Raw genomic sequence first — 26,190 nt, 5'->3', positions numbered from 1 at the left:
AAGACAGGAAGCTAGACTGCACTCCTTAGAACCAGGGGCGGCAGTGATGCTGATGATGATGACCCCACAAAGAAAGCACTTTGGTAGATTTCGTAATTTACAGAGTTGTCTCCAGTACTTTACAGTTGGTCTTCGCCTTAAAATGACCAAGTCCTGCCTTTTATAGCTCTTCTCTTCTCCTGTTACTCCCCCACAAAAAGGAAAGCGTCATCCTCAAAACTAATAAATCATTCCAGTTTACTCATGGGACCCAATAAAGCCGTGTTTTGCCAAAGTAAGGGACATCTTCTCAGAGGAGACATGATTTTAGGCAGCCTGAGAACCACATAGTGAGGTTTTTCCCTTTTTTTTTTTTTTTTTTTAATGATATTCTTGTCTGCTTACATTCTTTTTATTTATGTATGTATGTATGTATGTATGGCTGTGTTGGGTCTTCGTTTCTGTGCGAGGGCTTTCTCTAGTTGGGGCAAGCGGGGGCCACTCTTCATCGCGGTGCGTGGGCCTCTCACTATCGCGGCCTCCCGTTGCCGCGCACAGGCTCCAAATGCGCAGGCTCAGTAGTTGTGGCTCACGGGCCGAGTTGCTCCGCGGCATGTGGGATCTTCCCAGACCAGGGCTCGAACCCGCATCCTCTGCATTGGCAGGCAGATTGTCAACCACTGCGCCACCAGGGAAGCCCGGTTTTTCCCTTTTCATTTACTTTCTTTCTAAAAAGAGAAGGTTGTTCTTATTTGCCAAAGAGAGTATCTTGGTTTGCTGCTTAGACCTCCCGCCTGCCCCCACCAGCTCTCCAGTACTTGCCGTCTTCCTTTTCAGCAGAGAGAAAGTGAGCCTTGGGCTTGCCTCCCGGCAGTAGTACCCACCTAGTTGGTTTTGTTCTTGTTCATTCTTTTTATGTTTATCATCTGTTTTTGGTAAGGATAATGGCTTATGGGATGGTGATTAAAAGTTTCCTTTTTAAGTGAATTTATTTACTCTGAAACATGAGGCTACATCAATAACAATGGTAAATAATAAGCCAGGTGGTACTTGAAAACAGCAAAATCATGAAGTCGGTATGTAACTCAGTGAAGTTTGGGAGATACTACCACAGCGCTATTTAATGTCAACACTAAAGGTCACTACCCAGCATTAATTAGTTTCTGTTGTATCAGAGCCTGTGCGCAGAGGTGGATTTTTTGTCGACCCTATGAGCTGGCCTTGTATCTTGAAGCCCAGTCTAAAAGAATGCTCTTTCTCAGAAAGGCTGACGTCATTCATGTGTTTTGTCAACTGCTCTTCAAGGCACATGACTCCTGTGGGTTTCTACTATATCTTTATGGCACTGGAACTCTGATTTGGAGACTGCCTCGAGATTCCACTTAAATAGCTCACTCTCACCACCCTCAGTGCTTTTTTATCAAGCCCCACCGCCCCTCTCCCACCTCCTTGGACCTGGTGCTCCAGCAAAAGTAGACAGTGAATAGACACACAGTGGAATATTATTCAGCCTTAAAAAGAAATGAACTTCTGACACACGCTATAACATGGAAGAACCTTAAAAACATTATGCTAAGTGAAATAAGACTGTCACAGAAGGCCAAATACCATATGATTCCACTTATATGAGGTACCTAGGTAGTCAAATTCATAGAGACAGAAAGTGGAAGGGTGGTTGCCAGGGGCTGAGGGAGGGGAAATGGGGAGTTAGTGGGGGACAGTTTCAGTTTAGGATGAAGATAAAGTTCGTGAGATGGATGGTGGTGATGGTTGCACAACAGTGTGCATATACTTAATGCCACTGACTTGTGCACTTAAATATGGTATAATGGCAAATGTTATATACATTTTACAAATAAAACAAGAAAGTGGGCAGTGAGCACATTCTCTCCAGCTGCACTGCCTTGGCTTGCCCTGGTCCTACCACAGGGAATCCTGTCCCTCTCCTGTTTCCACTTGTCAGAGCTGTCAGTTCAAATGTCATCTCTCCTCCTGCCTCATCCCTCCCAGGCCCTGCAGGAGCCCCTTTGCTGCAGAGTATTATGGTGATTTAGGTGCCCATTGTATCTCTTCTGGAAACAGTGGGCTTGCCGAGAGCAGCCTCAACAGCAAACCCCCTCCTTTCCCCCTGTCCTCACGTGGGCCCTGCACACAGTGGGTGTTTATGATCAAAGCAAGAAAAGTGCCCCTGTGTGAGGAGGAAGCACCTGATCGTAGCATCCTGGAATCCATCATTCAGCCACTGCTGGCCTCTCAGGAATAAGCAGCAGCTGAAAGGAACATGCCCTGTCTGGGGCCTCATCTAGATGGGCGGTCGCCCCTCAGCCCACACTGGAGCCAGGCCTTGGCATCCTCTCCAGAAGATTAAGAGCTTTCCTTCCTTATTCAGAAGTGAAACTGGACATCTGCTCTCAAGTTTCTTGGCTGTATTCAGTGTGTTAGAAGATAGGCAGGCCCTGGGGGAGGTAGAAATGCAGGAAAAGGGTCACTCCTGGGGCTTTGTAGGGGAAAAATCAGTGACCCTGTGTCCCCTGGGGGTGGTTCTTGGCTTCTTAGGTCTTTAAAATGTATATGTGAGCTGGGTGGAAACTTGAGGGTCGTTTGGCCCAATCTTCTCGTTTTATAGCTAGGGATTGACAAGTCCAGAGACCAGGGAGTTGCCCTAGTGGGAAGACCACCCCCGCCTCTGTAAGCGACGGGGCTGAGAGCTCTGCCTGTCCCGGGCTGGTGTCAGAACACGCCCGGAACATCACGCTCACTTCTGGGCCGTGCCCTTGAAGACTGCAGGCGGTGGCAGGGAGGCTTCTCGTTCTGTTTGGTCCAGAGCCTGAGATCTCTGTGAGGAAGCCTTGAGCAGTGAGAGCAGAGACCCCGCCCTCGAGGGGTGGGGCAGAAGTTAAATGCAGCCTCCACCTCCCTGGCTGGCAGCTCTGAATTCCTTTGGTGTCACCTGGTGGGTCCCAGGTGAGGAAGCACATGCTGTGCATGCTTTACATCTCTGCTTCCTTCCTTTTTGACTGCAGAATTTCAGAGACAGGAAAGCGTCCGGTCCCAGCACAAAAGCATCCAATTATACGATACCCCTTATGAACCCGAGGGCCCAAGCATGGACTCGGACTCAGAGAGCACGGTCAGCCCCCGACTGCGGGAGAGCAAGCTGCCCCAGGATGACGACAGGCCCGCCGATGAGTACGACCAGCCATGGGAATGGAACCGGGTCACCATCCCAGCTCTGGCAGGTAAGGAGCCCCAGTGGCCCTGCTCAGAGGCGGCCGCTGACCCGCGTGGCACTCACCTTTGTAAAGGGAGTAAGTGCACGGGTCCCTGCCTGCTCAGGTAAACCACAGGGTTTCTAGTACAGCTGGGCCCTTCAAGGAGGAGGAGGGTCCTGGAGGAAGTCCCTTAGGCCAGGCCTAGGGGAACTCCTGGGTCTGGCCTCCAGGGTCTCCGTTCCAGTCCCTCCCCCCATCCCCAGAGACAGCCCAGATGATCTCATTGTCTGACTCTGTCTTGGTCCTGTTGGTAGTGCTCTAGTTCACTGAAGCCAAGATTTCAGATTTCAGAAGGAAATCTTAGAAGCTAGAAGAAGATCAATCTGCAGAGTGGCTCCTATTGGGCCTTGTGGAGCCCAGTGGCTCCAGCCTGTCATACAGCTGCTACAGGCCTGCATCATCCAGGGCTGCAGCGTTTCCGGTCCCAGCTTCAGCACGAGCCCATCCACAGAGCACAGGCCGTGGCCACATCCTGACCTCAGGAGCTGACCCCACCCCTGTCCTAGAGCCCCTTGAATGACTCAGGTGCCCCTCCTCTCCCACAGCCATCTGGAAAGCAGTCTGCCACATGTGTCACCTGTCCTAAGCTATGTACACACCCTTTGATCCTAACCCCAGTCCTTAGGATCCAGGCTGAGGTTATGATCTAAAGCACAGAAAAGGCATGGTGATCATGAGAGATGGAGAATGACCTGAATGTCCAGCAATGGGGGTCGGTTAAATGGAATATTGTGCAGCCACTACAAAGTGATGTTGACACAAAGTTTATAACAACCTAGGGAAATGCTTATGTTTAATGTTAAGAGGGGAAAAGTCAGATGCAAAAACATTTTTATGCTTCTAAGAGTTTAGGCATATAAACAAAGAGACATCGAGTGACTAATTTAATTCTTACCACATTGAAGGTCAGAAAGGGAGAGTTTTTATTTTTATTTAAGGTTCATTTTGCCTTGAATCTCCCATTTTCATGCACAACTAGACCCTTCCTCCCTTCCTAGCCCCCCAAAGTGAGGCCTCTGCCCTCCACTCATCTTGATTCCCTTGCTCAAAGTTCTGACTGTTCTAGCACAGACTGCTCACGGTTCCCTGGATGTGGCACACTGTGCAATCCCATGCCTTCTGTCTAAGTGCCCTTCCCTGCTGTGTCCTATCTGGAAAAGTCCTGTGCCTCCTTCGCCATCCCTGTGAGCCCTCCTTCTACACAGCCACATGTCCCACGGGCTTCCTTGCTGCCTCTCTGAGCCTGTTGAGCTTCCTGCACATGACTCTGGTGGGGCACTTCCCTCACCATATAGACTCAATGCTGTAGGTGCTGGGCCCGCCTGCCAGGCTGTGAGCGCCAGCCAAGAGCCAGAGCCGAGAGTAGTCATGTGGCTGAGGTCCTTGGTCACCTCAGGTCTCTCCTGTGCATTTCACAGCCTCCTCTGCCCTCGGTACAAGGGAAACCAAGGCCTGTCCCCTGGCGTGGCTGACAAGGCTGTGCTCCTCCTGGGTGTGGGAGGAACTAGAACGGAGACGATGATGTCCCAGAGTTGGCTCTTCACAAACACCAGTTTGATTAAAGGGCCAAAGGGCTCATGTGACAACTGTCCTAGACACCAAGGGCCCATGGCAAGAGATGACATTCCAGGCGGTGTGGCATCTCACCCTCTCCTGGACTGACCACCTTGCAGATCATGTCACCTTAGATGCTCTAGTCTAGTCTGGTGCTTTGCTGCTCAAAATGTTGTCCCTGGACCAGCAGCATCACATCACCTGGAAACTGGTGAGAAATGCAAGGTCTCAGGCCCCACCCCAGACCTGCAGAGTCTATCTGTTTTAAAAGACCCCCAGGTGATTCGCTGGCATGTTAAAGTGGAAAGCCCTTACCCTACAGGACATCATCTCTTCAGAAGCCTCTCAGGCCAGAACTTGCCCACTTCTGCCCAAAGCTGGTTTTAAAACTACTATACATTTAGTTTTTCACAAAGGATCACAAGGTCTTAGATAGAACTGTCTCCAGATAAGTTTCTGAGCCACAGGTATCCACTGTGGACTTGGTTATATGTTGCTGAGTTGCTATCACAAGTGTCATTATAGGTCAACTTCTTAGGCTGCTGATAGAAAGTAGACTCAGACTCATGTCCCCACCTGTGTCTCATCAAGTCACTTACCTCATCAATTGTGTGTCTTGCTCTGGGGTGGATACCGATTGAGCTTTTCCCCAAGAAGCTTTTGGCTCGGTTCTGATTTCTGGGGCATAGAAGGAAGCTGTTTCACTTGGGCTGGAGGGATTCTGTGAGCACCAACCTTTATTCTTGACCAGATCCCTCCCCACATCTGTGGACAGAGCCTGTCAGGTGCGGCATTGCAGCCAAGGAGCACCCTCCTGTCTCCTAGCCCCAAAGTGCAGGTGGAATGAGGTGGATGGACCACCTCTCAGGTAATAAGGACGAGTTGAAACAGCTCGATTAGGTTGCTAAAGTGCTGCCGTGGTCCCATCTGTAAACCCGGAAGGATGGCTGCTCAGAAACAAAGGATAATGTTCCCACCTGAATCAGTAGTGTGTGTGGCACGTGCTTTAGCACATCATTGGTGGTGTCAGGGAGCAAGGCAGTGCTGGGCTGGGCCTCGTCCTCCTTATCACAATACCTGTTTGAAGTGCCCCACACAGTTTCTCTGGGCCCTCGGGAGCTCTGTGATGGGCCCCAAGAGGCTGGGGTGCAGGATCTGTAGCCGGGGTAGAATCCACTGGGCAATATCGTTAGCATCTCTTTCCATCCCTTGTTTTTTGTTTGTTTGTTTGTTTTTTTGCCACACCGTGCAGCATGCGGGATCTTAGTTCCCCAACCATGGCTCGAACGCGTGCCCTCTGCAGTGGAAGCGCAGAGTCTTAACCACTGGACTACCAGGGAAGTCCCTGCATCCCTTGTATTCTGATTCTGCCTGTTTAGCTTGCATGAGGGAACCTGGTCAGTGTTTTCAGATTTCCAAAGGTGTGTGGTGTGGGGACCCCCAAAGGGCAGAGGTAGGCCCACCAAGAAGGAGTCATAGGGATGTATGGTCACAGGGAGTGGTAAGAATTTCAGGTACGCCTGAAAGTGTATAATTAACTTCCTCTCACCGAGATTTCCCAGCAGAAGCTTGAATGAGGCAGGATTGGTGTTGGGAGGGCTTTGCCCTGCAGTGGGAGGTTGGCCTGCAGCCCTCTCCAGGGCTGCTTCCAAGCTTCATTCCTTCAGGATCCCAGCATGCTGGTCAAAGGACGGGAGAAGGGAAGACCTCTGAACTATCTCTGTGATTCAGTCTACGAAGCAAAAGTGCTTTCCGCCTTTCAAAGTGCTGTCCTGCACTGCATTCGTGAAACGAGGCTGTTCTCAAAGGGATGTTTTGGCATTCTCCGCAGAAGTAGGCCTTCTCAGCCAGTGCAGCCTTTCGGGAAGGCTTGATTATCCCTTCCCGGTTGTCACGAAAACAACTCTTGCAGGGTGTGAGGTGGTCCTAGCTTCTTGGGAATGATAGTCTTCCCTTTTCTCAGAATTCTGTGGCTAGGTGAATGAGAGACACCGCAAGCTCCCCAGGAGCCCTGGGCTTCCCTTGCCTGCCCTCCCTCCAGGAAGCTGGTGGTGGCCTCAGCCAGAACCCCTGCCCGCACCCATCCAACGCCGGAGTCCCAAGCCACACACATGGCCTGAGTTGATCCCAGCCCCAGGACAGATGCCCAGTCAGTTTTACCACCAGCTGCAGCGAACAGAGCGGTGCGGTGGCTTGCATCAGGCTGACAGCCCCCTTGCCACCCAGCAGAAACACCTGCCTTCAGAGCTGGCTGGACGCAGTTCTCCACCCGCTCAGTTCTCCAGGGGGTGAGTTCTCCACTCACCGCCCCTGGAGTCTTTACAGCCGGCAGGCCCAGCCCCCCCGTTGCAGCTCCCTGCCCAGCGTGGGGCAGGAGAAGCAGCCTGGGTGATTCCACGCTGTCTTGGGGGTGGCGCAGCTTGTCTGACCAGCCCCTGGGCTTTGTGGCACGAATTGTGGGATGGACAAAGGAAGCCTGCCCAGGAGGTGGCCACACAGGCAGGGGGCCTAGGAGCTGGGTGGATAACCTGGCAAAGCAGACATGGATTTGGAGTCTTCAGATCTCTGAGGGGCCATTGGAAGGACAGGGACTGAACCTGTCCCGGGGCCTCTATTCCCTCACCTGGGAAATGTGTCCACTGCAGAGGGCCCTGGTGGGGCTTAAAGGGCACTGCGTTGGGGAAGTGCTGGTATTTACAGAACACTTGTGCGTGCATTATCTCATTTAATCCTCACAACCACCCCCTGGGACCTTAGTTTCCTCCTTTTACAGATAAGGAAACCGAGGTCCAAAGAGAAGAAATGATTGCCCAGGAGCCTATAGCTAGTCAGCTGCAGAGCCGGGATTTGAACCTGGGAAGTCCCACTCCAGATCCCAAGCCCTTACCCTGTCAATGTCTGGGCTCTCTGACACCATCCAAGATGCTGCATATAATGTGGCTGGAGCCCTCGTCGTCCCAGAGTCCACAGGAAATGTCACATGCCTTTCATCGCCCTTGCACCAATTTCTCCCTGCGTCTGCAGCTGGTAGGATACGTGCCTAGAGCATATGTTCCCACTTGGAACAGTTCCAGCTGAGGATTCTGTGGGAGCCCAAGTTCTGGAGGTTCATGCCTGCATGGGGTGACCAGAGCCATCCCACGGGTTGGTCCTCTTTGCCATCCCTCAGCACAGGAAGGGGTCCCCACACCATGGCATCCCACTGCCCCTTGTCCAGCTAGGGAAACTGAGGCCCAGGGAAGGGACGGGAACTGCTGGAGACCTCATAGCAGTCATGCCATACATGGAGGATGCATCAGCGTTTCCTTTTAATTCAGTGGGTCAAGTTAAAAACTACATCCTTAATGATTTGCAGTTGCTTCTGTGAAGCGAGTGATCAGAGTGCCTGCTCAGGGTGCCAGGTGGCAGGAGAAACAAAAGTCATTACATTTTCGATTCATCATCTGGAGATTTGTCTACCTCGAAGCTACTTTTCAGGCAATGTCCTGGGTTCAGCCAGCGACAGGCCTGCCTCCCAGCGAAAAATAGAAGACAGACATGTGACTCAATGCTGAACATATTTATTTTGGGTACTTGTCTGGCTTCCGCACTAGCTCCTTGGCCAGTTTCTCTGCCCTGGAAAGCTCAACACAGTGTCTTGGTGTCAGGAGCCATTGGAACAGTAGCAGGAGTCAGACAATCCCAAGTTCACATGCCAGCTCCACCACTCACCAGCTGTGGGACCTCGGGCTGTTGAGTCTCCTGAGCTTTAGTTTTCCCATCTGTAAAACGGGGATAGTCACAATCCTTATCACACTGGATCTCTGTGTTGATCAAGGGAAAAAATTGGATGAAGAGACTTCGTAACCTCTAAAGGGTCACACATGAGAGAATGGTTGTTGGCGCTCAGGGAAGGCTTGCTGTATTAAATCAAACTTAATTTTATATATTAAAACAATACTGCATAAAGAGGTACTTAGGGGGCACAGAGGGCCCATTTATGAAGTTCATTCCCAGTTATTCCTGGCAGCGAGAGGCATGGATAGTGTGGAAAGCAACACTTCTGTAGGAAATACTCCATCTCGATTCCAGCAATAGTTCTCACCATGAACCACCTGGTTCTTCCATCCTTTATTCAGTCCCTCCCGAGGACTGGGCCACTGGTCCCCAGGTGTGAGAGGGTCTCTACTGCCTTTCTCCCCCACAGCCCTCCCTCCCCATTCTGGCTGTGACATGTTTGTTGATTGGTTGGTTTGCCCAGAGCGTGCAGCAGAATCACCTGGAAGAAGTATCAAACATTACAGGGTCCCACCCCTAGAGTTCCTGATTCAGTAGGTTCCAGGGATGAGGCATGAGAATTTGCATTTCCAACAAGGTCCCACGTGTTGCTGATGCTACTGATCTGGGGATCCCACTTTGAGAACCTAAAGTATACGCAGTACATACTATGTTTTAGGTGCTGGGGTCAGGGAGGAGTTAGGGAGGGGGTGTCACAGCTCTGCTTGGGTGGTGTCCGTGCCACCTCCTCCAGGAAGCCTCCCCTGACGTGACCAGTCCCTTCCCCACCCTCATCCCAGGTTGGGCTGGGTCCCCTCTGTGCTCCTACCACATCCCGTATGGATGTGCATTGGTTTATTCTGGAACCGCCAGATACATACTTGTTACTGTCAGCATGGGGGGTGCTAATGCTGTGTTGGTCACCCCTTAGGCAGGCACCCTCTTGAGTTTTGACATTTTCCCAGCTCATCAAGTGAGGCTCAAAGGGCAGAGAAAGGGGAAAGTAAGGTCTCAGGTATGTCTGTTTCCTAAACAACTGTGAGTCATCTCTGAGCCAGTTCAGTTGGCTAATTTAAAATAATCCTATGAAGGTAAGGGGATGATGGAGGAGGGGCAGGCAATTAACAGCTAGTGAGCACCAGTTAGGAGGCTGGCACGGGTTAACCCTATGAAGTTCTGCAAGGTGGGTGTGGTTTCATTGTCATCACACAGATGACACTACTCAGGCTCAGAGAGGGTGAGCAGCTTGCCCACAGTCACACAGCTAATGAACTCAGCTCAGGCTCTCTCTCCACTGCTGTGCTGACATCGAGAGTGCGTAAAGGGCAGGTCTGAACATTCCCTTTAGCTGTGCTGGGGCGAGGTGGCTTGGGCTGTTCTGGAGGCAGAAGCAGTTGTGCCCACTTCGTGCTGAGTTCGTGACTTGTCACTGTCACCGTGAAACGCAAATGCTCTGAAGGTGGTAGTGCTGACATTGAGTCCATCAGACCCTGCTCCAGGCTCACTGTTCCCACCAAGCCCATGACTCATCCTTGTGTACTCAGAATAAACAGGCTCGGACTCTCCAGAAGTTTCCACGGGGAATCTTAGACCTGCCACCATCACCTGGCACACCCAGCACATGCCACCTTCTCCTTACCATTGGCCCCACTGGGGCTCCTGCAGTGCTTCCTGCCCCCTGCTCAGGTTCCCATAATGCCTTGGGCCTGGGAGGAAATTAACAATTGTGTTTGTACTCGGAGCTTTTTGCTATGTAATGAGTAACAGTTGTAATTAATGTTTAACACGTGTGAACAGCAGGTCTGCAGAGAGAAGGGGGCTTTAAACACAGAACTGGGATCACTCGCTTCCTTTGGCTGAGGGACAGGTTTTTCCAGTTGTTTTTTCTGTTTGACATATGAATGAATTCATTTAGTAACCTAGAAAAAAAAAAAGAAAAAGAAAAACACTGGTGTTTCATAGCTTTGGTTTGCCTGCTAATTATATTGATAGGAATGTTTTTTCTTCAAGTGCGTTTGTCTCCTGTGTGGAAGAAACCCAAAGGTTTAGTAGAATATCTTTGCTCTTCTGCTTGGCAGGTCAGAGATCTTTGTGTGGATAGAGATTTTTAAGCTCTGTGAGGTCAGAGACTCTGCCGGCCTTGTTCACACCTGGGTCCCCACGTAGATCAGTGCCTGGCACATAACGAACACACAGATATTTGTTAAATTATTGAATAAATCAGGTCTCAGGAAAGCCAACCCCAAGTTCTCTTCAGGACACAGAATACATAGGTATCATGCAGCCTGCTCACACAGAGATGATACGTTTTCACATCACTCTTTTGTGCTGTATACCTGTCTTCTCTCCAGATGAGGGTGAGGGACCTGCATGAAGAGGGCTGTTGTCTGCTGTGGTTGCAGCCCCTGGTCTGAACTCAAGGCCGAGAGTGTGTCCCTGGGTGTTTGAGGATTGGCCCGTGCGTCCGGATGCCATGTTGTGAGTGAGGAGACTGGTGTGCCCGTAGGTGGCAAGCAACCCCTTGAGAGCCATGCACCTGCTTGTCCCCTCCTGTCATTCCTCCTTTCCCCCACCACCATCTGTGGAGGGGCAGCAGCAGAAACATATAAGCAACTAGGCTGGGGCTTTGGGACTCCTGGAAGGGGAGACTTATTTCCACAAATGCCCAGCCTGCTCCCTGCAGGTCCTCTGAGGCTTGTGGATGGGGGAAGTCCCTTTCCCAGGCCCTAGGATGGATTCTAAGTGTCTGTGGGTGTCTGCAGGTTAAAGTGTCAGGAGACACACTACATCAGACCTGAGGGGACATTCTCCATCTGACACTGAGCCCAGCTCAGAACTAGGAGAGCTGGAGGGTCTGGATTTAAAGCCCTGTGCTGCCCCTTGCTAGCAGGATGACCTGGGGCAAATTGCCTGTTTCCTCATCTATAAAACCAGGTGGTAATTGGTGCCAGGAGTCAGGGGCACAGCCAGTGCTCAGTGGAGGCTGGCTTTTGGTATCATTATCGTTACTATTGTTGTTTTGAGAACCTGTTGCACTGTAGACAGGATTTGTGCTGAACTTATTAGAGGCCCCTGGGATTCAGAAGACGTGGGTTCAAGTCCAAGTTCAAATCTAGCTGTTGACATGGGGCAAGTCAGTCCCTTTTGCAGCTCTTGTTCCTCACTTATAAAATGAGTTATGATGGTGGAGGTGGCTTGCTTCAGCAGCTGTAAAGTTCTCTGCGTTTGGGTCATTTCATCATTTTCATTAGGATTTGTCCCTACTTTTCCTGCAGCCAAGCAGCAGCCCTTGGGGCAGGGTCTTTGCACCAGGCAGCGGTGTCCATGCTTCCTTTTTGGGGCGCAGAATAGGAGGACGAAGGCATGCCCCCTCATGCCAGGCCCTCCTTCCCCAGTCCAGGCTTGGGTGTACATGCATGGACAGCATTCCTGGAAACCAGATGGGATTCCTGGAGCCCAAGCGGGCTTCCCCATGCCCTGCTTCTCGGGGAGTCACCACTGCCCCCTCTCATAATGAGAACCTCTGTTCTCAGGCACTGCCCACGAGACGTGGCAGCTTGGTGCCCTGGGGCCTGCGTTTGTCTGCAAGGAGGACACAGAGGCCTGTCATAGGTGATCCTGGAAAAGCAAACCAAAACATTTGCTAGGCTGCCCATCGCCTTACAACCTACCTGGAGGCACAGCCTTCACTAACCGGGCAGCGGGGAGAGTGAGGGCTGCTCTTGAACTGCAGGGGAGAAGGGGGCTTCACCTCTCTGGGCCTTAGTTTCTCCAGCTGTAAAATGGGAACTCTAATACTTGTCTTACTATGAAGAGCAGGCGAGATGAGGCAGAACATATGTTTAGAAAGTTGAAGCAACAGAGGACCGTTGTGATAGAAACAGAGTTTTAGTCAAGTGCAAGTGTTTGCGCATCGTCGTGAAAGCTTGTGGTATTTCCATAGACTCTGGGTCATGGGGGCCCCCCACCTTCCCAAACCAATGTGCAGTCTCCCTCCTTGCCCCCTCTTGGGGGCTCATGACTGCCCGGGCTGCAGCCCCTTCCGTGCCTCTGCACCCCTGCCCTCCCCACTCCCCACCTGTCCCCCCACTACAAACCCACCCGGCCCTCAGCGGTGTGGAGGAATCAGTGCCCAGGACTGTGTGGAAAGGATGCCTTGGGCACCTTCATTCTGTTCTCTGTGCCCTTGTGTTTTCAGAGTCATAGGACATCCATGAACAAACACCAGGCCTGGAACACTGTGCAGGCCCCTCCTGTCAGCCCCGTATTCACTCCCACCTCATCCACACGGGGCCTAAAAAGCCTCTTTAGCACCTGAGAGCTCCGTGCACAGGGTTTTGTTTTCAGTTCTCTAATCCTTGTTGCCTTATGCTTAAAGGACTCTGTCCTGTACTAGAAAACTGGGAGGGCCGGAGACTCCAGGCCAGCCAGAAAGAAGCAGCCACTGAACCTGGAGCACATCGCAGGCCTCACCTGGGACCCAAGACCCTGGGCCCCCTTTGCTCCCTTCCGGTTCCCTGTGAATGATCCCTGTCCTTAGGGGCCACCATCCACACTCGTGGTCCGCCCAGAGGGCTGGGGGATGTTTGTCAGACTGTCGACTCTTCTCTCCCTGCCCGTCCCCAGAGAGGGGCACTTCTAGAGGCTTTCCAGGGTTTCCAGGAGGCTGCCCAGTGTTTCCATCCCAAAGCAGAGGGACAGGGACTGGGGTCCGGGGCTCGCTGCCTGGCGTGACAGCCTGCTTGTATCTGCTGCGGCAGGCTATTCGCCCGCACCAGGCCCTGTTCATAAAAATGTAGGTGAAGGGACTTCCCTGGTGGCGCAGTGGTTGAGAGTCCGTCTGCTAATGCAAGGATACACGGGTTCAAGCCCTGGTTCGGGAAGATCCCACATGCCCACCACAAGTACTGAGCCTGCACTCTAGATAGAGCCTGTGAGCTACAACTACTCAGCCTGCATGCTGCAACTACTGAAGCCGGAGTGCCTGGAGTCCGTGCTACGCAACAAGAGGAAACACCACAATAAGAAGTCTGCACACCGCCAAGAAGAGTAGCCCCCCGCACGCAGCAACAAAGACCCAGTGCAGCCAAAAATAAATAAACTGCACTTACCAAAATTGAAAAAATAAATAATTTAAAAAAGTAGGTGAAGTTGCACCAACCTCCTCGGTTCGTTGTGAGGGTCAGAAGAGAATGTCACGTCGGGTCCTCACGTATGCTTGCCCATGCACAGGAAGCACTCAGTAAAGGTCAAGCCATTTTTCAAAACTATTTTAAAATAATAGTTTAAAAAAATGGGTGGGGAGTCCAGCTCTTAAGTTTCCTTTCTTTTTTTTTTTTTATTTTTTATTTTTTTTAATTAATTTATTTATTTATTTTTGGCTGTGTTGGGTCTTCGTTTCTGTGCGAGGACTTTCTCTAGTTGTGGCAAGTGGGGGCCACTCTTCATCGCGGTGCGCGGGCCTCTCACTATCGCGGCCTCTCTTGTTGCGGAGCACAGGCTCCAGATGCGCAGGCTCAGGAATCGTGGCTCACGGGCCCAGTTGCTCTGTGGCATGTGGGATCTTCCCAGACCAGGGCTCGAACCCTTGTCCCCTGCATTGGCAGGCAGATTCTCAACCACTGCGCCACCAGGGAAGCCCTTAAGTTTACTTTCTTGATTGATGAATGAGGTTTTTTGGTCCTGCTGACCATAAATCTGGATGGAGATTCATTCACTCAACAGATTCTAAGCATCTACTATATATCAGGCACTGTTCTAGGCATTGGGAATTCGTCTTTGAAAAAAACAGAATATGTCCTGTCCTCTTGGAGCTTCCAACTTAGGAATTCCAGCACAGGTTGGAGAAGAAGATGGTTTCTGATACAAGGTACTTTATCTTCTTGAGTACATGAAAAGGAGCTGCTCTGAGCATGGATGTGACCATGGGGAGAAGGGACCACCACGTACAGGGGGCCTGCCTGGACTTTGGTACATCATCTGTTACTAACCACCTCCACAATCCTTTATGGTATAGGTATTATCAGCCCTGTTTTACAGAAGAGGCAGCTAAGGCTCAGAGAGGTTTAGAGTTTTGCCCAAAGTCACACAATAGTGGCAGAGGCAAGGTTCAAACCCGGATCTTCCTAACTCCAGAGTCCACGTCCTTTCCATGATGCTGAGCCGCCGCAGGTCCTCTGTTCTCTGGCCTTGTTGCAGCCCATGGGCTGTGTGTCAGACATGGGGAAGTTCAGAAGAGGCTGAGGCACGAGGCCCCATCTCCATCCGGTTCTGAGAAGACACCTACATAACGCACTGTAATACAGACTGGTGCGGGGTCAGACAGTGGCACAGACAGGGGAGGCGGGGTTCAGAAGAGGAGAAAGGAATTCTACCTGGGGTGGGGGGTGTCTAGGACAAAGCTTCCCCCCAGGAGGTAGCATTAAAGCTGAACTGAAGAATGGCTAGGACTTTTGCACACAGAGATAGTGAAGAAAGGGATTCTATCGGACAGGCACAGCATAGCAAAGTCCTAGAGGCAGGAAAGCAGATGATGGATTTGGGACCAGCCATTTTTTGTGACTGGAGCCTAGGGGTGGGTGTGGAACCTAGAGGGGTTTTTTTAGGGGAAGATGCATCCAGAAGGTCAGGTTGTCACCAAGTCACAGAGGACCTCAAGCACCAGAGTGAGTTCTCCGTCCCAGGGAAGTAGGAGCCAGCAAGAGTTTCTGAGCCCAGAGACCTGTGCTTTAGAGGCCCTTTGGCATTTTGGAACCTGATCTCTCTGGCCAGCCCTGAATGATAAACAGGAAGGAGCTGGATCCTGAAGGAACACATTTACTTCATCTAAGCAAACATTCACTAAACACCATCTCTATGCCCAGCACTACAGTCAGTTTAGGGACAGACAAGAGATTGGAGAGGAAAAAGAGGCCTAAAATAAATCCCAGGCGCTGCTCCTGCAGAACACCCGGGCTGACTGGGGAAGAGTGGCTGGGAGCCCACTGAGCTACAAGAGAAGGGCCAAGTGCCGTGAGCCACCCAGGAGGAAGGTGGTTCTCAGCAGGTGGGATCAGGGGAGGCTTTGTGGAAGGGGGACTTTTGTGCCAGACCTTCGAAGCTTCTAGACTTCATACAGGTGGTGGTCATTTCAAAGACTAAATGAGTGAGGCACAGCTCCTGCCCGGCCAGCCCTGCTCCTTAGCTCTGAGACCCTGGAGGAGTTCTTCCTCCCCTCCTCCTGGCCCCCACTCCCTTGCCCACAGGGTGGCAGGGTTAGAGCTCGCGTGGGCGCCTGGAAATGCCGTCTTCTGTCATTGACAATGACCCAACTTCAAGGCTGATTGGTATAAAATCTATAATACATGTAGGAAGGGGACCACCAGCAGCAGAGGCTAATCTGCAAGGAGGAAGGGCCTCCCGGAAGATCTGAGCTGGGTCTTAAAGAATGAGATGTGTCATTAGACCAGAACTTTTGGAAGGACATTTGGGACATCACGAAGGGCCACCTCACCCGCCTGGGAGACAGGCTGCTAGAGCTGTCAACCGGGCCACTTCTCCCACTGCCACCAGGATACTGGTCCCCATCATCACACCAAAGGCAAAAGGGCTCCAGAGGCCTGTCCCTGCCCATCTGAGTCTCCCCTCCCTCCCTCAGAACTCTGACTTCTGTTTGTAATTGCCTATAGGTGGAATTAATTAGATACTGTCATTCTAACAACTCACAGGGGTGGCATATTTTTTCTCTAAATGCAGATATTCTTTTGAGGGCTGTGTCTTCCTTTATCTTTTGCAGAAAATCGCTAAATTAAAAGAATTGTCTTTTTAAATTGCAGATTAAAGAGAAGCTTAATTAGAAGGAATGAAAGCAGTTGTGTTTGGAGCTTTTGTTCTTAACTTTTTTTTTTCTTGTGCTGCTGAATCACTTGGAGTTTGTATATTTTTATTTTAGGTGGAATGATTTGCCTAATTAAGCCTGTCATTCATCACCACCTGTTCCCTCTAAAATGTATGGCTATATTATTAAGCTTGCAAGCGAATGTATGAATTAATTCGGTGGGGATTTACAGTGTTGACTGGGACGTTATTAGGTTTTATCCAATTTATCTGGTATGAAAACCGATATTTTTCCCCAGTACAGTGAAACAGCAGCTCATTAAGTTTCTTCATTCAGTCATTCTTTGAACACCTGTTATGTTGTGAGCATGCTCTAGGGATAGGGGGTAGGGGCAAATATGGTGTAGCCCCTGCCCTTGAGGGGCTCATGAGGAGCCAAACAAGGAAACTGGCAATTAGGGTACCATAGGCTGAGATCAAGGGGAGTCTGGGAAGGAGGTGAGGCCAGGGAAGGCTTCCTGGAAGAGGTGACCCCTGAAGAGCAAGTGGAGTCAGTCAGGTGGGCAGTGGGGAGGGGAGGGTGTCCTGGTAATGCAGGCAGAGAGCACGGCCTGGAAAGGGACCTGGTGAGATCTGAGACGAGACAGGTTGCCAGGTCGTTGCTCGTGAGAGCTTGGGTTCCTTCCATGATCGGTGTTCCATGCTCCATGCCTCTCTTTTCACCTTCTGTGGCAGGAGATGTGTCGTGGGATTGTATACTGGGAGAGAGCCCCCAATTCTGATTTTAGCCGGTGGAACACCCAGGTTGTCAGAGGTGAAAGTGCCTTACAATTCATCTGGTTTCTCCCTCTCCTCCGCCTGTGGCAAAACTAAGCCTAGAACCTCATCTCCCACCTAGCCCCTTCCCCGACCCCCATTCCTCTACCCACTCTGGCACTGTTCACCCCCAGGGGCCAGAGGCCTGAACTGCCTCCTCTCCATTCCCGACACCAGAAAGTTAGCAGAGGGGAGGCTTCGTGGGAAAGTACACACTGGCCCTGTGTTCCCTGCCCCCATCCCCTGCTGTGCCCCGATCTCCGTCTCAGTGTGGCATCACACAGGGGTCTTCCCTGACTCGCCCCACACGTAATCAAGTCCTGTTGGAGTCGCCTCCCGCATCCCTCTCATCACTGAGGGATTCAGGCTTCCCTAACTGGTCTCTGCCTCCAGGGTTGCCCCCAAACCCACCCTCCATCAGCAGTCAGAGACGTCTCTAAAGCCCAATATGAAGAATGGCATTCCTTCATTCAACCCATCGTAGGATCAAGTCTCAGCCCTTTAGAAGGATGACCAGGCCCTCACCTGTCTACCCGATCCCAGTGCTCACCGCTGCCCAAGGTCACCCATCCAGGACTCTGCAAGTCAGGGGGCTCAGGTCAGAACCTGCTTCACCTCTTCCTCACGCCCCCTCCCAGAACATATACCCCATTTGACTGGTTGCCATGAGAGCTGGTGTGGTTCAGTGGGAGCCCTGGTGGGGGAGCTGGGCTCCTGGGAAGCCAGGGAAGGGCCCGTGGTGACATGTGTGCCAGGGCCCCAGCTCTGAGCTTCACCCCCTATCACCACTGTGAAAGCCCAGCTCATCAGCCAAATGGAAGAGCCCTTTCTCAGACACACAACCCCAGGACGTATTCCCTACAAGGGCCTTGAGGTCATTGCCATCTTGCTGTCTGTCCCTGTGGTTGGACACAGAACAGACCCGTAGCTGGAGAGGAGGGCAGGAGCCCCCAGCCAGTCCTCGCTCTGCCCCTACTCCACACTGCCTGTCCTGGCGTCACAGGCTGTGGGTGTCTGGAGGTTGGAGCTTGGCCTCCATCCTGCTTTCTCACGGAGCTTAGAGTTTTCTGTGAGTCTTCTTCACCTGGACGATGCCAGCCCCATCCTCCAGGCCAAAAGCCTGTAAGTGACCTTGATCTTCTGTCTCACTCTCACTCCAGTCTGAAGACACAGACCAGTCCTGTGCCTCTGCCGGAATCTGGTTTCTCACGGTCACTTCCACCCACCTCTCCCATGCCAGCCCATCCTGCAGGAGCTTCTTCACTGCTCGGCCTTGCTCCCCTTCCATCTTGCTCTCTTTTTAATTCACAATTTTTTTTTTAAGTAGGTTCACAGCAAAATTGAGACGAAAGTACGGAGAGTTCCCATATACCCACGTCCTCCATCCCTTGTCAGTCCAGCAATCCTGTTAAAAAGTGCCAGGTCAAAAGCCTTCCCCGCCGTCAGAACATCAGAATGGCTCTTCATTTCTCTCAGGATAAAACCGAAGTTCTTCCCAAGGCCTCCAAAGCCCCACCACCTGGCCCTGCTCCCTCCCACTCCCCTCAGCCTCAAACCCCGCCCCCACCCCGCCCCCCCAATCCCTCCAGTTGCCCTGGGCTGTGTTGTTTCTCTGTCACCCTTGGCCTGTTCCTAAATTCAAGGCCCTTGAATTTGCTCTTCCTTCTCCCTGGAATGTCCTTCCCCCAGATGTCCACGTGGCTCGGCCCTCCTTTCCTCCAGTCATTTATTCAGATGCCATCCTTCAAGAGGCCTGCCCTGTCCTGCTTTTGTTTTCTCCAGAGCACTTAGCACCAGCTGGTGTGCTGTGGATCTGACTCATTTCACTTGTCGTCTATCTCTCCTCACTCGGACCCTGAGCTCCAGAGACAGGGATTTCTGTTTTGCTCACTGCTGTTTCCCCAGCCCTGAACTGTGCCTGGCACATGTGAATGAGAGTCTAGGGTGGACAGCCTGCTGGACCCCACTGCAATCATGAGAGTGACCACATACACATGGGTCCAACCTGTTTAGGGCCTTCCATTGGCAGGAACCTCCTCGCCCCTTCCCTCTGTTTTCTGTAGTGATTAACAGAGAAAAGTGTCTTGGAGGGATGGAAATGCTTCGCAGTCCTGATGGATGATCTTGCTCCATGCCTGAGACACACAACAGGTTCATTCACAGTCCTCTGCCCCCGTGGACAGCACATCACCACTGTCAGGGCAGGGGTTTCCCAGCACCTTCTGTGAATGTGAGGTTGATTGCCGTGCGGCTGGGGTTGGAGGACAGCTGGCCACATCCACGCTTGCTGGTTGGGGGGAGATTTTATACCATTGTCTGTCCATGGGCCTGCACCTGGATGTGGCCTTGGGAACATCGTTCCGCAGGCCCTGGCCCAGCTTGCTAAGCGCACTGTGTATGCTGGGCCCATAGGATGCAGTCCCTCATGTGATCTCCACAGCAGCCTGGTAAGGCAGGGAATGGGGCCTCAGAGAGTTGAGCAGCTTAGCCAAGGCACACAGCCGGTCACTGGCCAGCTTAGGAGGGGGGACTCAAGTCAGTTTGGAAGCTTCTGTGAAGTGCTTAGTACTGTGTCCACATTGAGCAGACATGATAATAAAAATAATAAAATAAATCATAATAAAAGAAAATATTTATAATAGCGTTGACTGAGCACAGACTGCACGCCAGGCGCTCTGCTAAGATGGCTGTACATCACCTGGCAGAATCCTCACAACAATCCCATGAGGTGGGTACGGTCGTTATCCCTACTTTTCAGATGAGGAAATTGAAGCCCAGAGAGATAACTTGCAAGGTGGACTAGCCAGTCTCCAGGAACACTTCTGGCAACTCCAGTTTTAGCTCAGTATTTTCTGCTTTTTGTGGGGTGTCTCCAGGGTCCTGCCCTCAAGAGGCATCCTCCCCAGCCCGTGGAATGAACAACACTCCCACAAGTCCAGGGCGGGAGGAAGGCACACTGGAGGACCCATTCCGCTGTGCCGGGCACTGCTCCAGCCTCCCCTGGGTGCTGGGTCCAGGACAAGGAGCAGACTTGGGTGATGCAACATGACCCTCGATTAGAACTCTCTAGGGTTGTCCTAGGAGAAAGGGGGCAGATGTGGCCCATGCCGCCCCAGGTGGGATGGGAGAATGGGAGGAGGAGAGGAGCCACTTTGAGACAGGTTTTTGGCAGAAAATGAGGAGGAACTGTCTAGGGGACTGTGCCCTCTCTGGGAGTGCCGTGTCCCCTTTGATGGAGGTTGCAGGAGGGTTCCTTTGGGGATAAGGCTGAGCTCAGTGGCCTCTGGGGATTCAACCAGCCTCTCGAATGCACCATCTGTTTTTGATGGCACATGCTTGTCCCATTTTAGGAAGCCCACGTCTTTTGAGCCATGTTTGTTCGTTGCCTGGAACTCTTCTGCCTGCAAGTTGTAAAGCCCCAGCGAAAACCATCAACCGTGACCCCACTATGTGCCACTCCTTGAGCTGAGCTCTGGGTAACCAGGTAACCGTGCTCTTTCTCTCTCTCCCCCACAGCCCAGTTTAACGGCAGTGAGAAACGGCAGTCATCCCCCTCGCCTTCCCGGGACCGGCGGCGCCAGCTTCGAGCTCCCGGAGGGGGCTTCAAGCCCATCAAACATGGGAGCCCTGAGTTCTGTGGGATTCTGGGAGAGAGAGTGGATCCTGCTGTCCCACTGGAGAAGCAAATGTAAGTTCTTAGGGAGCAAAGCCCAGTCTCAGCCGCCAGTTCATGGAGTCACTGTGGAGGCTCATAGAAGGTCAAGGCCACTGTCAAGTCTGTCCGATTGGGATTCGAGTGCGTGTCTCCTGATTTCTGGCCCTGTACTTCCTCTCTCCACACTGTATCACCTGCCTTCCTTTGGTTGGCTAGTAGGAAGTTCTGTGAAATCGCCCACATGGTGCACCCCTCACTCTTATATGCTCCTTTCTAATTTCATCATCCAGCAAATGAGTTTTTGAAAAGCTGAATGTATACTAAATCTTGCTGCCTAATTGTATATTAGATTTATTTTTGTAGCTGTAGTGATGGTTTTGCCCCACATCTGCTTGATATTAATTGGGCAAGACCTGGACACTCTTGATTTGGGTTTTCGCCAGAGATTTCCCAGCTTTAATCGGCATCCAAGTCCCATCCCTGCTGCCCCTTTCCCTCCCTGCTTCTCCCCAACACTGCTGGTCAGTGTTTACTGCCCCTCCCCTTGACCGTGATGATCATCTCCCTTCTCTGCTGGGGTGTCAGGTCCCTGCTCTGCTCTGAAACTTTCAGTGGCTCCCCATCACCGCCAGGATAAAGTCCCGTATCCCATCTGCCACTCACTCTGTGAGTTGTCCCCAGACTGCTCTTTCAGTTTCTCATCATTCCACATACCTACCCTAGAGTGAGCTTCTCCAGGAACTTAATAAAACACGTCCTGGATCCTGTGCTGGCACCATCAGGTGTATCATCCTCTTAACAAGCGAATGTGGGATAAATGGGGTTATCATCTTATTGCAAAATGAGAAAATCGGGGCTCTAAGAGATGTGGAGCCTTGGCTAGGATCTCATGGCTCAGAGTGCAGAGGTAGGATTCGAACTCCATGACTCAACCCTACACTCTCCCCTCACTTTCCTCTCCTATACACTCTCCCTCACCCTTAGCACATGGCCGGCACAGAGTAGGCACTCAGTAAGGCCAAGAGATTAGCTGAACCAAGCCGGTTCCTTACGAGACTTTATTGTGTGTGTTATGTACTATGTTAGTCTCCGCCCAGGGGATTCTGGTCTCACCCGGCCGGCAGTGCATCCCTCACAGGAAATGCTCCCTTGCTGAGCAGGATGCAGTTTTCCGAATGATGTCATGTGCTCCTGTGCCCCTTTTTAAGCGTGTGCTGCAGGCTCCTTTGTGACAGCCCTGCGCCTGCTATACCAAGTACATTGGAGGTGGGGTGCGCTCCCAGCGGGTGTTGTGTTAATCACTTCTCACAGCCACACAGATTGGGTGGCAGGTTTTGCTTATTTCTGATTAAACTGTGAGCTTTTTAATCAACAAACAAAATATGATCCAGAGATCCCTGGGAGTTGGGAGCTATTCAGCATGCATCCTGACCCAGGTCTGCCTGGGTCAGTCTCAGCAGCCAATTCATGGAGTCACTGTTGAGGCTCATAGAAGGTCAAGGCCACTGTCAAGTCTGTCCAATTGGGATTAGAGTGCGCATCTCCTGATTCCTGGGGTCAGCGGCCCAGCCTACCCTCTTCCTACCCCCAGATGGAACTTCATGGGCCCCTTGAGGGCAGTTCTGCCTTTCCTTTCCTGTTCCCACCCAACAAGGCCCTCGGCCAAGTCCAGAGTCATGACTGGCTTTTCCCATCCCCCCTCGTCTCATCTCTCTGGGATTATTCTGGCCTGGTGGAGACCCTGCCTCATTACCCGAGAGATGGGCTTAAAATAACATCCCACTTCCAGCGGAGCCTGAGGACCCAGGTTCACTGTATCCCCCACCTGGACTGGTGTTGCCTCAGAGATTAGGGGGCCCCTTCAAGCCCCGACTTCTCTCCACCCTAGCATAGAGGAGAGGGAACATGGGGACACTGAGCGGTGTGCCCCAGTCTTAGAGGGTTATTGAGGGTGGACAGTCACACATCTGCCCGGGTACCCCTACCACTTGCTTGCTCTCCTGGGACGGTGGAAAGGCTGCTCAGGTACTCAGGGCAACTGCTCCTTGCCTTCTTCAGGCAGCCCACCGCCCCCTCCGTCCTGCATCATTATTACCATCAGCATATAAACATGCGCCAGTCATGAACTTCTTAAAGCAAATAAAGAAGTAATCCTGACTGGACATCCCCCTCTGGCTCTGGCCCCTGTTGGGAACATAAGCTCCGTGAGGGCAGGAACTTGCCTGGGTCACCACTGCTCAGTGCCTAGAACAGTGCCTGGCACATAGTAGGTGCTCAGTAAATAGCTAGCTGTCCACTCAATGGACAGAGTCCCCAAAGAGGGACTTTGGGAACTTTTCCCCACGATTGTCAGCACGTCCTCTCTCCCTTCCATCACCTGCCACTCTCTCACCCACCACAATCTGCTTCCCTTTTCTGCCCGGGTCACCAGGTGACCTCCTCTGACCTCTGTGGCAGCCAGCACAGTAGACGGCTCCCTCCTTTGGAGACAGTCTCTGCTCCTGGTTTCGCTCCTACCTCCCCCGCGGGATCCTTGCCTCAACCTGACCTGAAGGTTAGACTGTCTGAGGCTCAGTTTCCAGCTACATGCTCCCTGGGTAGTCTCAGGATGCTGGTGGTGATTCACCAGTGCACTTCCCCAGCCCACACCTCTCCCAGAACTCCCAACTCCTACGTCCAGCTGCCTTCATGGAATCTTCACTTGGCTGACGAATGGGCATCTTGAATTTAACACGTTCAAGACTGGACTCCTGATCTTCTCCTGGACACCTCTCCTCCCCAGGCTTCCCCACCTCCACAAACGGCATCACATCTACCTAGTTGCCCAAGCCACAACCCTGGAGTCATCTTGATTCCTTTGTTTGCATTATACCAGCATCTAGTACATTACTAAGTTCTGCCAGTTTTCCATCCAGAACACAGCCCGAATCCATCCATCTTCTTATCTCAGGTCCTCCCATCTGGACCACTGCAGAAGTCTCCTCTCTTGTCTCCTGCTTCATTTCCCCTCTGGCCACTCTTCAGGGAAGCCTGGCTAACCTTTTGTAAGATCATCCAGAGCAAGTATCTCTTAAGCATCTCTGTTTAAAACTCTCATTGCCCTCCCTATGCTTAGAATAAAATCAGACTTCTTCCCTTGGCCCACAAGGCCTCAGGGAACTGGACCCTGCCTTCCTCTCCATCCTCATCCTGTACCACTCACCACACTCACAGTGCTGGACCATTCTTGCTGCCTTTCTGCTCCGTGAACACCCCAAGCTCATTCCTACTTCTGGACCTTTGCATTTGCTGGTTCCTCTGCAGAGAACGTGTTTTCTTTGGCTCTTTACATGATCGACTGGTTCTCACAGTGCAGATTCTCAGGTCAAATGCCATCTCCTTGGGGTCCTCGCCTGTCCATTCATTCCATAGTAGGCACCTCCCCTGCCCCAGTCACTGCCTTCTCACAAACCCAGTATTCCTACATAGCACTTGTCACTATCTGACATTGTTTCCTGAATCTATTTGTTGATTCTCCATCTCCCTGCATTAGTCCTGTGAGATCAAGGGTGTAGTAAGTGGTGAGAAAATATTGGATGAGCTCATGGATATTGGTTGGACTGGATGGCTATGGTTGAGTCTTCTTAATCCCTATGGTTCCGGCCTGAGTGGCCAGCTCTGCAAAGTCCAGCACATCCCCAAGATGGCCTGCTGCCTGGAATCTCTTTTCAGTCCAGACAAAGCCTCCTCGGGCGCAGGGGTTGGTCCCCAGCCGTGCCCCCCAACCCCAAGGACCACCCAGGCCCATCCTGTCTCCTGGTGGCCATCCTCCTGCTGACAGTCTGGCCAGTGGCTGCCCTCTCCCCATCCTCCAGTCTAGTGTCCTTTGCCCCATCTCTCCCAAACTCCTGGTTCTCCTTTGATCCTCGACCCTGAGTCCCCTGCCTTTCTCTCCGTGTGGAGTGACTGACTGGAGCAGCGGGGGAAGGAACCAGCAGCTTATCCTGTTTACCCACCAGGGATTACCCTTAACGAGGATCCAGAGCCCCCGGAGGCCTGTCTGCCACCACCTCCCTTAGTGCCGCTTGTCCTGTGTTCAGTGGGCGGATGCGGACAGCACTTCCCTGGAGACCGCTTCTAGGCCTTCCCTGAGGACGGCTCTGCTTCAAATAGCTGAAACTTGTTTTCCGAATAAAACAGCGTTTTGTCAGCTCACTGGGGCTGTGTTACACAGGTGAAAATTCCCAGGAAAGCAACCATGGCAAAACTGTTAGCTCTTATTTCTAAAGTTAGCTCCATCCTTGTCTAACCTCTTCTCTCAAACACAGTCATGTATCCTTTCTTAAGCATATCCTGAGCCTTCACATCTCTGGGAGTGTGAGTGGTCACCTCCTGGGCTATCAGTGACTTGGTCACATGCTCATTGGATGGGGATACTCATATCATACTCACTCTCCAGTCCTTGCTTTCCTAGAGCAGGTTGGGTTTTTTTTAGGTTATAATGTCATCCCCACTGCTGCTAACTGTTCAGAACACTGCCTTATAAATGGCAGAAAGTGCAGAGAAAGGCAGTGCGACACTTTTCTCCAAGCAGAATGTCTGTACCAGAACTCTCACAGGTACTGTTCACAGGGCACTCCTGGGCAGGTCCAGGAGGCAGCCTCCCCCATACACCTGGGAGCTTAAAATGCAGTCTGCGTGGCGAGCAGCAGCCTGAAATAATGATAGTTGGGGAAGTGACCCTTAGCCGTCAACAAGTTCAGTCTCTTTCAGCTGATGCTCGTAGCTGCCATTTGTGGAAACTCACCCCATTGCAGGCTGTGCACCAGCCCTTCAATGCATCATCCCATTTAATCCTCACAACCCCAAAACAGGGGTGGAGTGATCCTAACTTGATAGGGAACCGAGGTGTACCCAGGTTCAGCCACTTGCCCTAGACTGCCCGGCTGGCCAGTGGCAGAGCTGCATCTGTGACTCAGCGGCCAAAGTGTGATCCATCCTTGACCATCCAGCACCTCTGGTTCTCCTCCTGACCCCATCTCTGGCCACCTTCCCACTGACCCAGCCCCTCAGAGACTGTAACGTAAACAGAGGCCTGTTCTGAGTGCACCCACTGACCGGCATCTTAGGATCCTCACTCTGCCACTGAAATTTTACCTTCAGCTTTTTCAGTCTTGAAAATCAACGTTCCCCTTTTGTTCTGCAGTCAAGCATCTGCCACTGCACCCCTCCCTTCTGATTCTGCCACTCACCACATGCTGTCCGGAAGCAGTGACACTGGGATTTCCACGTGCCCAGTCGATGCCAGATGCACTTGGCAGGAGCACTGGTGTGACCCCCCCCACCCCAACTGCCTGCTCTCCT

General features: G+C 51.9%; 1 protein-coding gene across 2 annotated transcripts in view; it reads left to right on the top strand.

Moving 5' to 3' along the window:
• Window positions 1-26,190, top strand: part of SHB (SH2 domain containing adaptor protein B) — a 137,173-nt gene that overhangs the window by 83,090 nt on the left and 27,893 nt on the right. For both annotated transcript variants that reach the window (XM_007197030.2, XM_057547923.1), the window contains exons 3-4: window positions 3,003-3,218; window positions 20,709-20,880. In XM_007197030.2, coding sequence (XP_007197092.2) covers window positions 3,003-3,218; window positions 20,709-20,880 — 388 coding nt within the window. The remainder of the gene's footprint in view (window positions 1-3,002; window positions 3,219-20,708; window positions 20,881-26,190) is intronic.

This window comes from Balaenoptera acutorostrata, chromosome 6, assembly GCF_949987535.1.
Source record: "Balaenoptera acutorostrata chromosome 6, mBalAcu1.1, whole genome shotgun sequence".
In the NCBI taxonomy this organism is placed as follows: domain Eukaryota; kingdom Metazoa; phylum Chordata; class Mammalia; order Artiodactyla; family Balaenopteridae; genus Balaenoptera; species Balaenoptera acutorostrata.
This window is presented reverse-complemented; position numbering and strand designations above follow the sequence as displayed.